This window comes from Notechis scutatus, chromosome 2 (genome assembly GCF_049901735.1).
Source record: "Notechis scutatus isolate UNSWTSFEM ecotype Mainland chromosome 2, rNotScu1.2, whole genome shotgun sequence".
NCBI classification, from domain to species: Eukaryota; Metazoa; Chordata; class Lepidosauria; order Squamata; family Elapidae; genus Notechis; species Notechis scutatus.
Genome location: NC_142010.1, coordinates 245,370,610 through 245,382,638, shown reverse-complemented (window position 1 = coordinate 245,382,638; position 12,029 = coordinate 245,370,610). Strand labels below are relative to the sequence as shown.

The following is a 12,029-nucleotide window of genomic DNA, read 5'->3' as shown; positions in this document are numbered from 1 at the left end:
TGAACAGTTAAGAATACGCACAGTATTCAGCAGGTTCTGACCAGTTCTGAGGAACCAGTAATGGAAATTTTGAGTAGTTCGGAGAACCGGCAAATACCACCTCTGACTAGAGATTTTACAGTATCCTTCCCCTGCCACACCCACCAAGCCACACCCACAGAACCGGTAGTACAAAATTTGAATCCCACCACTGAAACACACATACGTATATGTATATTCCTTCCCTTTGCTTTTAAGAATCTTTGCTCTGAAGATGTTAAATATATTCTCCAACTGAACCAAAGCCAATTTAGCAAGACTCAAGCTACAGGTAGTGTCATTTGTGTAGCTTGTGTGGAAAATGTGGAAGGTAGTATCACAGGGCTTTCCCGGAGGGCAGTGAGAATAGACCCATTCTATGTTTTGAGTGCAACATATTAGCAATAGATCTAAACTAAATATTTTTCAGACTACTTCATTTTCTGTAAACCAAAGGCTTTTTAATGGAGGTTGAATAGGATGTCTCATTGACAATCTGAAATAGCACAATGGTACATATTTGAGGTTCAAAAAGTAAAAATATCCCACCATAATTTGGGATTTGCCAAGATATAGCCACCTGCTAAAATAAGCAATTTTATTGTATTTTCTTGATGCAGTTTAGAAGTCCTAAAACTTAAATGTTACTCTTTTCTTTTTCAGGCTAAAAATACTGATATTTCCTCCTGTTCCTGTGCCCAAAATTAAAGGAATTGATCCAGACCTCCTAAAGGTAATGTGAAATAGATTGCTGTTGTACAAAATCAATATACTTGAAGGTTTGTCTGCATAGCAGGGATGGATTAAATAGTCTAACATGCTCTACTGTCTAAGGAAAAGTGATGCCCAATTTGTTGCCCAAGTTTATGTAATAAATGCTTACACCTTTATTAAAAACATTCTTTCAACTGTGTTTCCCTGAAAATAAGACCCTGTCATTTATTTTTGGCACCAAAAAAGGCACCAGATCTTATTTGGGGGGGGGATGTCATCCACTGACTAATCTCACTTGTGCGCGTCACCCCCAGCCTCCTTTTCGCTGTCCAAGGTTTTCAGGAACTACTTTTTCTGCGACCGGCAAGGCTTTCCTGAAGGACTCTGCAGCCGATAATAGATCTGCGGATCGATCTGGAGCTTTGTTATCAGCTACAGAGGCCTTCAGGAAAGCCTTGCCAGCCTTGCCGGCTGCAGAAGAAATAGGCCGGCAAAGTAGATGTTGGGGTGTGCAAGGCCTGGCTACAACTGTTCAAAGGTAAATAGCAGGGCAGCTCCACCCCCCGATCCCCACCCTAGCTTAATTTTTACCTGTGCACTTGAGTGGGTGGGATCTTAATTAGGTTTTATTTGGGGGAGTAGGGCTTATATTGGGTGCACATGTAAAAATCAAGCTAGGACTTATTTTCAGGGTAGGTCATATTTTCAGGAAACAGGATAGTTAGGTATGGACATTGATTGGTTGATTGATTGATTATGTGCAATCAAATTGGTGTCAACATTTGGTAACTATATACATTTAAAAAATTGTAAAGGACAGTCTATCCCCAAACTGATTTTTCAGGACTTCCAAGGATGCACCCATCCCTTCTGTAATTGTATCCATCTACCTTGTAGCTAGTTGTTCTCATATTCTCTTTCCTTCCACCTTTCCCAGTATGATAGACTTCTCCAGAAATAAATGTTGCATGCACTGGAACTAAAATGATTCCAAAATGGAGCATTTTAAGATCCTTTTTTATTCAATACTACTATATTCATGCAGATTTCATTATGGACCTAGTATTGTCTACCAATACTGTACAACCAACTTTAATAATCCCAAGCCAGAGTAATAATAAAGCTAGTAATAGTAAAAGACTCAAAAGAGAATGAAACAGGAAGCAGGAACAAATGCTATTAATTCCCAAGTCTCCTTCTCATGGGAGTTTCCAGGAAAGCTAGTATTCTTGGATATCTCAGTAAAACTTCTGGTTTCTTCCGTCCTCTAGGTGACCATGTTCCAAGTCTGGAGCCATAATTTGCATGATCTTTTAATTAGGAAACTGATTGAAAATTCTTTCTGAATAGAGTAAATACTGCTGCCATGCATATAGAATTCACACATGAATGATTAAATTTCAACAATGATTGCTACTCTTTTGTTTTATTTTCAAACATTTGTTTTCAGAAAGGAAAACTGGATGAAGTTAATTCCATTTTAGCAAGTCATGGTAGCTACATGCCTCAGCTTTACGGAGATGACTCTTGGGTGGAATTTATTGAGCTGGATATAGATGACGCTGAAGATAGAACTGAAGGATCAGATACTGAGAGGCTCCTTGGTGATGTTCACACGAAGTCTCATGGCTGCCTTGCAGTGAGGGATGATGATTCTGGACGGGCCAGCTGCTGTGAGCCTGATATCCCAGAGACTGATTTTAGTGCAAGTGATACATGCGATGGAACTTCTGACATTGATCAGTCCAAAAAGATAAGCGATAAAGAAGAGGATCTCTTGTGCCTTGATCAAAAAGATAACGAGAAATCAATCCCAGGTCTTGATGTTCCATCTGCCTGCTTGCCATCGGATAATCCAACCAAAGAACAGGATCTAAAATCCCATGTTCCTGCCACCGAGATAACCAATCCACTTGTCCAGACCCAGTTAAGCAATCACAGTTCACTAGGGAACATTGACTTTTACACACAAGTCAGCAACATTACACCAAGAGGAAGTGTTGTGCTATCCCCAGGACAAAAAATGAAGTCAGGGAAAACTCAAAGTGACGCTCAGAGAGAACCAGTTGCACAGTGTCAACCAACCTTGGCCATGGACAATGCCTATTTCTGTGAGTTGGATGTGAAAAAATGTGTCACTGTGTCACCCCCCAAAGAAGAGGAGCCAGAAGTTCAAGTCCAGAGCTTTTCTGAGGATGCTTACTTGACCACTGATAGCCTTGTTATTCATCCCGTGATCCCTGCTATGGTAGCAACAGCTGCAGAAGAAAAAGATCCGGAAACTTCTGAGATACCTGTGGCAGACTATACCTCCATTCATATGGTACAGTCTCCACAAGGTCTTGTTCTCAATGCAACAGCTCTCCATGTGCCAGACAAAGAATTCATCATGTCATCTGGCTATGTGAGCACAGAGCACCTTAACAAAATCTTGTCATAGGTTTCTTTTCTTTTTTTAGTATATAGGAAACTGTATCATCCCTAGCTCTATGACGCTCAAAACACATATGTAGTTGGAGCTTTCCAATTCAGTACAGTGTTACAGAAAACGCCTGAAGTTTGCAGAACATTTATTAATGATGATGTGAATGGGAAGGCCAATTCCCAAAAGGAATTCCGTGTTCCTATGCTTTAGCTAGAGCCAAGGTGTCCAACAGTTTCAGATGATTGGTGATGATGCAGTCCTTTCTACTTCTACCTGTGCTGTTGACTCAATCACAGTATTGCTTTTGTGTCTTGTCAATATTGTCTAACCAAATGTTGCTGGTGCTGATTCGATAGCATGACTGTCTTTTGTTGTAAGTGTTGCTTTGGGCTTCTCCCAAACACATTGGGTATCTGTGTCATGCATTGTAAATCATTTTTTTCTTCAAAAAGCTAATAGCAAGTGTGGAATTTTGTTTGTTTGCTCGCTTGTTTGAAGATTTTGAAATGTTTATACTGGGAATTGGAGAATGAAAGATTAGATAAAGAAGCAAAAAGTTTTGTTAAATAAAGCATTATTATGATTAATATAAATATAAATCTACTTTAATACTTCAGGTAAGCAAGCATTAATATTTTATACTTGGACTGCATAATGAAGTTTAATTATTATGGTCAATGTATGGAATGTGTCTGCTGCAATCAGTATAGCAATTACCAAAAGAATAAGAAAAAATATGTTTATATCTCCACCAAAGAATGTTAAGTTGCAGCACTGCTGGGGTGGGGATGGAGTGATCATTTCTTAAAAGCACTATTCATATTTTACCTTTTGTAGCAAACCAAGAACATGTACAACATTGAATATTTTTTTACTGGTAAAACCAATCTGTCATTACAATTTTAAAGCCTAAGATGAATTTGGATTTTCAGGGCTTTTTAGGAATACAATTAATTTTTTTATGACTAAATAGGCAATTTAATAGTGTTCTTTACAAGAAAGCGTTTACATCCCTTAAATTTTAAACACCAAACCTAATATTAATATAGAGTCAAAATTATCAGCATTTTAGATTTTGAATCAAATGAAAATTCAGTGGAACAGTATTATAAACAGTATCACTTTTTTATTTAGGATAATCTGCTAATTAATACAGATGTAGGAAAGTTTTAAAGAATTAGCGTGCTTAAAGCCTTACAGGTATCTGTTCCTTTCTCAAGGTACGCCCTAACATAGTTTAATTTTATATTTTGTTTACATGAACAAGGTTTAAATTCCAAGACCTATATGCAGTCTGCTTGGTTTTTTTCCTTATTGTTTTCCAGACTGCTAATATTACTCTCAGCCTTAGCCTGCCTGCAGGTGATGATTCCTAAACATCACACAAATGTCACACAAACTTCCCAGAATTACTGATTTTAACTGGGAATTTATGACCTAGAGGTAGGGAGTTTTGTGCCATATAAAGGTTCCTTGTTCTGATTCAGAAAGCTTCTCCCCTTAGCTGCCTTATTGAACTTAGCTTCCCCGAGATCTTTAGCACAGGTCTTTTACATTACCTATTGCCTGAGTCTATTTTTTTAAAGATGCCAGGGGTCAATCTATGGACCCTTCTGCACATAAAATATGCATTATATCACCGAGCCACTAATCCCTGACTGGAACAAAAATGTGACTGGGGAAACATTGCAGTGAATTCAGAGGTACTCCGAGATTATTATAGTTGTCCCCTTATGGAAAGGGTGCAGATATTTTGCACTGAATCACAATAATGGGAATCCACAAAAAACGACTTTGGGAAAGGGGGAGGAATGCATAGGATTTGCCTCTGAACTGGTCTTAAAAGGATTTAAATCTAGAAGAAAAATCCTTCCTTTCCATTGCTGTTCCCTTCGTGGGCCATTACAGTTAATGGCCATTTGATAAGCTGTGATGAATATAGTATGTAGATTACAACTGCCTACGTGGAAATATGTTGATATTATACCTGGGTGGCGGTTTTGTTAGTATTGTTTTGATTTGTTTTAAAGAAGTAAGGTGAAGGTCATGTTACGTGTATTTGCCATAGTCTTCAGTCTTAAAGACAAATATAGTGCAATTGTTTCTGGTTTATTTAGAAATAAACCAAAGTATGTGCTTTCAGGCCAATTTCCATGAGGTAGTTTTTTTATGTTGGCCAACCAAATAAGGGTGAAGTTTGCAAAAGGCTCACATAGGACATCTAAATTAAGTTGCTTGGAATGACATCACCACAGAAAAAGAATGTAAGCTTCATTTATTTACATTTTTGAAAGATTGGCTCTTTTTTCCATATAGGTACTCATCTCACTCAGCTAATTGGCACTAGAAAAATTGGGAGTGGGAAAGAGGATGGTGGGACATATTAGCAGGTTGTAAGAGACCCTGTCAACAAAGAACAGCTAGAATGAAAAGAATACCAAGTGAGCAGATCACAGCAAGCTCTAGTAAACATATGAAATGATGCAGAAATTTAAAAATGACCAAGCACCTGGTTTTCAGCCACGATGTTAATCCTGTGTAATATAAGTAGGCCTTGAGTAGAAATGCACATTTTAGCTGGAGATTGCATCATGTATAAGCATCTTAAAAGGAAGAAAGTTGCTAAGAAACAAATCAATACTTCAGAAATAAACTTTTCTGATATTCATTCTTAGGCTTGTATTTGGCTTTTGTATTTAAGATGTATTTTCTCTAACAGCTGGAACCTTTAATTTTTAGGCACTATTGCAATTAAAGCTATGTAAGGGAAATTAATGATACATTTCTCTTGTTGGATGTTTTTTTCCATCACCAAAAACTAGTTAAATACCTCAATCTCAGAATGTCATTTGGTACTTTGCTGGTTACGTAAAACAATATACCATAGTATGAAGATTTGTGTATTTCTGTTTTATGTATTTAACTTGCCTTATGTCAGTGTTCTGATTCCATCCTCAAAAGTTTAAATAAATTTATTTTCTTTAATTCATCATGATGTTGTTGCATACTTTATTGCCAAACCCCTACAATGAAGGGGGAAAAAACAATTTCAGAAGACTTAGTTTACTGTATTGTCAATGGAGGCCATTTTTACATGTTGTTTCTGTGCAATATAAATGAAACCCTGGGGCATACATAAAGCATGATTGGCAGCTGTAATTTCCACATATAATTTTTGTTGCTGAGAATCAGGCAGTCCAATTCTACTCATAGATATGCCAGATTGGGTTCTAAGAATTATAGTCCCACTCATCTAGTTCAGGGCCCCCTATATCTTTTTATTCATTGTACTTATACTTTCATCTATCTTGTTTACAATTTCATATGTTCTCTTCCAACATTCTTAAGAAGCAAAAGTCCCCCTATGATTGCCAATTGAAGTGCAACGCCTTTAAATCTTATTGTTATTATCATATGAAATCTCATTAAACATTGAATTTGTGCATTCTAAAATTATAACATTCAAATTTCTAATATCTATTTTATATCATGTAGATCTCATCATTCAGACTCTGCTTGGTACTTCCCCTTGAAAATGTAAAAAGAAAAATTCTAAAAACACAGCAAAAACAATATATATATATATATATATATAAACATTAGTAAACAAAATAGTTATTCAAAATCATTCTAGTACTGGTATGAACCTTGTAAATCTTTCATGTTTCTTTTTAATATCTCAATCTTTGAGAACAATTGAAATGTTTCCCTCCCTTCTTCATTATTACCTAACTGTTAATAAGCATACCATTGGATAGTCATACAGTTTTATCTTATAAATTATTTACTATTAATTAGCAAAATAATTATTCAAATTCATTCTAATAACTGGTATAAATTTCCTTGTAAATCTTTCACATTTCTTTTCAATATTTTATCAATCTTTAGAAACAATTGCAATGTTTCCCTCTCTTCTTTAATATTGCATTAATTATAAATAACATACCATTACATAACAATACAGTTTTATCTCATAGATTATTTACTTATTTCATTTCTAACTCATTATAGTATTCTACTGTCACAACACTATCTTTTGTACCTTTGCAGAATCCTCACTTTTAACTAAATTTAACCATTGTCTCTGTGTTTTCTAGCTGAGCAAATACCTTTAATCCTAGTACGCTTCCCCTTTTTCTTTATTTCCTGTTTTTGTCCCTCATAAGTTCTTTCCCTTTCTATCTTTCCCCCCCTTTTCCCATCCCTTTTTTAATACCCTTCTCTCTCTAATTTTCCCTTCTGTAGTTTTCTGCTTCTCCTTGCTGTTATACTTCTTTTTCAGACTATTTTTCTTTTTGGCTGTTCCCTTTGATCTCAAACTTTTAACTCCTTTCCCCCTTTCCCCCCTTATTACCACACTTTGCATTATTTGATCATTGAAAATGGCTTCTTCTTTGTCCCGCCCTTCTTCTTGCTCTTGAAGCTTTTCCTTTTGCTTTTCATAGTTCAGGATCTCCATTTCAAAAAATTCAAATACGAAGCCAAAGGATCTTCCTCCCCTTTCTGCATCTTCTTTCTGTTTTTTAAGACTCATCTTCAATTCCTCCAGGAGTGATGGCATTTTAAACTCTTTGAACAACCACCTGATTGACTTTAAGTAAAAACAGAAAAGGAAAGAAAAAACCAATGCCAAAAACTTTTTTTTTAAATCACCAAATGATCCCAGACTGTTCCTTCTTGTTTCTTTCCTTTACTTTTCCTTTCCGTGGGTTACTGTATCTTTTAATAAGATTTTAATAAGATCCACTCGGCTAGCAATTTCCCCCCTCTTCACCACCTCTACGGGGTGGCTTCAGCCCTGAATCCAAAGGATCTGGGCACTCCAGCAGCAAGCACAGATCGAAACCGCACACGATCGCGGATTTCGGTCTGTCGCTGAAGAGACCCAAACCGGAAGTCCAACGATTCCTGAACAGTTTTAATAGGTGATTGGGGGCAAAACACTAGATCACATGAGATCACAGCCTAGAAAAAGAAAGCTGAACAAGATTTAATGCAAATTAGACTTTCAGTAGGCAAAAAAACTTTCCTTCTCAAGTCGTTATTTCAGTTGTGAGTAAATTTATTCGTTTCAAGGTTCTTATCTGATCGGCATTATGATATATGCCAAGAGATTATTCCTGATTTAAAACTGGGTCCTCATCCATTAATAAATTATGAAACACCAAACAGGATTTTCTTCTTCCCTCCATCAGAAAAGGTAGAAAGGAAAATGGTTGTACTTCAAAAAGAAAAAGGCGATGGGACAGACTGAAATTGAAGTGTACACATGGAAGCTGTATAATAATAACTTACTAAGCTAATAGTACAACATTTCAGACGATCTGCAATAAAACTCAAATATGCAGAGCAAATTACCATGTACTGAATAGCAAAAGTACAATTTAAAAATTAGTCTGTGATATTTTTAATTAGAATTTGGGAAAATATTGATCCATGTAATACAATATATTATTAATGCTTACATGTAATAGAAGCACGACCAGAGGTTTGGTGCTTGAATTAGTAATTTATTTCTGTTTTGTGACTTAGAAACAGCTTAGTCTTGAATTCCAGGTGTATGGATGTCTTCCTTTTTGACAATAATCTTGAATCTAAATAAATTGATACAACCCTCAGATTTCTGCTAAAAATGAAAAAAAAAATCTTCATTATTTTTGCTAAAATAATTGTTTCTGTAAAAATCAAGGAACAGTTTCTATCAATATCAAGAGTTAAAACAGCAAGTAAACAGCCATTTGGAATATCTAATCTCTGTGCTTTTTGTCATTAAAATCTCTGGTTAGCACTCATTAAATTTGTTCGCTAGAATTCATTAAATTAATCAACCCTGAACCTGAACTAGCGAAGTTGCTTCTGATATCGTTTAATATTTCCAAGAATTAAAAAATAGCATTAATTTTTAGGCTTTCAAAGATGTAATGAGCACAGTTAATGGTTTGTTTTTAAAAAAGCAAACTATAGGGATTGGGGGGACCTTTTTTTGCTGTAAATAATCAATGATCGAACCATTAAATGGCATACTTTAGGAAGTAAACTCTTTCTCTTACAACAAAACAGCTCATTCTTCTTTCATCTTTCAAATTTGTAGAAAATTCAAGCATATTTCCTCTTTTATCCCACCTTTATCACTTATATAAATCTCAAGGTGACAAACATACCTAATATTCTTCCTCCTATTTTCCCCACACTAACAACCCTGTGAGTTGAGTTCGGTTGAGAGTGCCTGGCACAAAGTCATCTAGCCAGGTTTCATGCCTAAGGCAGGATTAGAATTCACAGTCTCCTGGTTTTTAGCTTGGTGCCTTAACTACTAGACCACACTATATCTCTATTCCCTCTTCTTGTGCTAAGAATGCCCCCCAAAAACCAACCCATGAGCCAGATAACTCAAGGAGTAGTTTTGAGTACAAATGTGGCACTCAGATCATTGAAAGTAGAGTTAGCAACTGTGATGGTAACTGACAGTGTAGAAGACCTCTGCATAATTCGAAGCTGATTACCTATTAAAGGCCCCAAGACAATACACAAACACAGAAAACTTGAAGTCAACAAACCATTACACTGTATTAAAAACATGGTTTCTATATTTTACAATTCCTTCTCTCATAAATACAAGAGTTATTTATTTTCCCCGGCTTCTATTCTCTGCTTGTCATGTTTTCCACTGGTACTTATTTCAGGAGGCATCCGTACATCATGCAATCTTCTTCCCTGTATTATAGTTTCCTCATTGATGAATAGATTGCATTTGAAGCAGCAAATCCCAGCAGTCTCACAGACCAAGAGTCAATGACCGAACTCTAAAGAACAGGAAAGATGGAGATTCTTTAACAAATTAAGTGCTGTGAAGTTTTCATTCTGAATCCACTCAATATCTGACTGTGCCTAAAGGGGGAAAAATGCATGTGCATATGATGCCAATGGGCAATGTTAGACATTGGCAATGGCAAGGGTGTCTGCAGGAGAGGTCAAAAAAGTCAAACGGCCGCTGTGGCTGAGTAATTGATACCCTGTCCCTTTTTAAAGCAGATTGAGCATGCAATACATATCAAAATCTATGGAGTTTCAATTGGCCGGTTGTGGTTGCATCTTGATTATTTAAAACCTTTCCCTGCAGGTGCCCCTTTGTGCGTGGATGGAGGTGCAATTGTAAAAGAATGAAAAAAATAAAATATTTGACAAAATACTGCCTGAACCTTCTCATGATGAAGAGGATTGCCTGTCGGGAGTGGAGTCAAAGAATCAAGATGGAAGCCATGATTGTGTGAACAACACCAGCCTTTTTTATGCATATGCAACATATCTAAAGGGATAGGGCCTTGACCTAGCAGTTGCAACCACCATCTTGAATTTTTTGCCCTGCTACCACCTTGTCTGGATATGCTAGTTGGGTTCCCAAAAGGCATTAAACTAAGCTCCCAGAATGGTGAGTGGTCCTTCACTGAAGGTTGGCCTAGAGGTGGAGCTCTTACCTCACAATCAGGAGGCTGTGAGTTTGATCCTAGGTAGAGGCTAATATTTGGAATAGGCTCTCCTGCTCAAGTAGGGGGTTGGACTAGATGACCTCCAAGGTCCCTTCCAACTCTGTTATTCTATTATCTGTGCCTTGGTCAAGGGGTTGGACTAGAAGACCTCCAATATCACTTCCAGCATTATTTTTATTATTCTAAGCTAAAGTAGGTTTGGTAGTTTGTAATTTTTTTTTTTTAGAATATTTTGTGAAATAGATTATCTTAAAGCCACAACATAATGTATTTGTTATTACTATATTAATTACATTTTCTTTATCTAGCAGTGCTCCTGGGTTTTTAATAGCTGCACAGTTGGTAGGCCTCTAACAGATAGAGTTTCTACCATCTGCAAATATTACAATTCTTCTGCTTAATAAGGAAAGGAAAGGAAAGGAAAGGAAAGGAAAACCAATTTTATAAATTGATCATTTAAATAAATATAGGTTTCTTTATATATCAACAATGGCCAGAACTTTCCCTTGTTATACAATCACTGTATCTTTTTCTTCCAAAAAGAGCAGTGGTGAAATTTTTTTGTAATATTTGTTTTGCTTTTTACTTGACCCTTCTCTGCATGAGCACAAGGTGACTTCCAGAGAGGACTCCTAAGAAAACTGCAGAAGGAATTCCCCAAGTCCTGGGGCATTTCACTACGTGGGTCATTCAAACATTTGGGACAGCATAGGGAGAACAAAGTGTGTGTGTGTGTGTCCCCCATTTTGGATGATGAGTGGTACATTCCATAAATTGGTCTTCTATCTAGACTGGGTCTTTCCCTGCCTGAGAGTTTAGTTTCAGGGTGGTTTCTTCTATCTCTGGTTTGTGTGTCACTTTATGATGCCACATAAAGATTAAGCCCATCGGCCTTCAGAGCTTCTTGCCTTCTCTCTTAATGTACACAATTCCTCACTTGAAGTCCTATGGCTCATTTTACCAACTTATTTTCCGTTCACTTCAAAAAATATATTCAGATACTTTCCTTCATAGATGGGGTTGCCAGCTAATGGATAAAACATAGATTGGGCCTCCTCTTCTGCCTTCAAGGGATATTTTAATGATAAAAACCAGCAGGGACAAGAAATAGCTTCTTTATTTACAAATGAAATTAAACTTAATTGCAGATTCTGTGAGATATCATAGAATTATCACTCGCACCCACCATTTTTTCCTCAGCTTAAGTGCAACTTAATTTTAAAACATAAGTGATAAAACATAAGTGATACAGCATTTTTCCGTGATAAATAGAAATATAATCCTGCTGAACATTTTTGTTGCTCTTTTACTGTTTCAATTTTTAAACAGTTATCAATACTGTAGGTTTATATCCTGCTTTCAAGGCCTAGACACTTAGAAAGCAA

The 12,029-nt window shown here is 36.5% G+C and overlaps 1 protein-coding gene across 13 annotated transcripts in view; it reads left to right on the top strand.

The window, feature by feature from the left end:
- Window positions 1-6,146, top strand: part of GHR (growth hormone receptor) — a 154,653-nt gene extending 148,507 nt beyond the window's left edge. For all 13 annotated transcript variants that reach the window (XM_087958466.1, XM_087958469.1, XM_087958467.1 and 10 more), the window contains 2 exons: window positions 682-751; window positions 2,183-6,146. In XM_087958466.1, coding sequence (XP_087814592.1) covers window positions 682-751; window positions 2,183-3,172 — 1,060 coding nt within the window. In that variant the 3' untranslated portion in view covers window positions 3,173-6,146. The remainder of the gene's footprint in view (window positions 1-681; window positions 752-2,182) is intronic.
- Window positions 6,147-12,029: the final 5,883 nt, after the last annotated feature.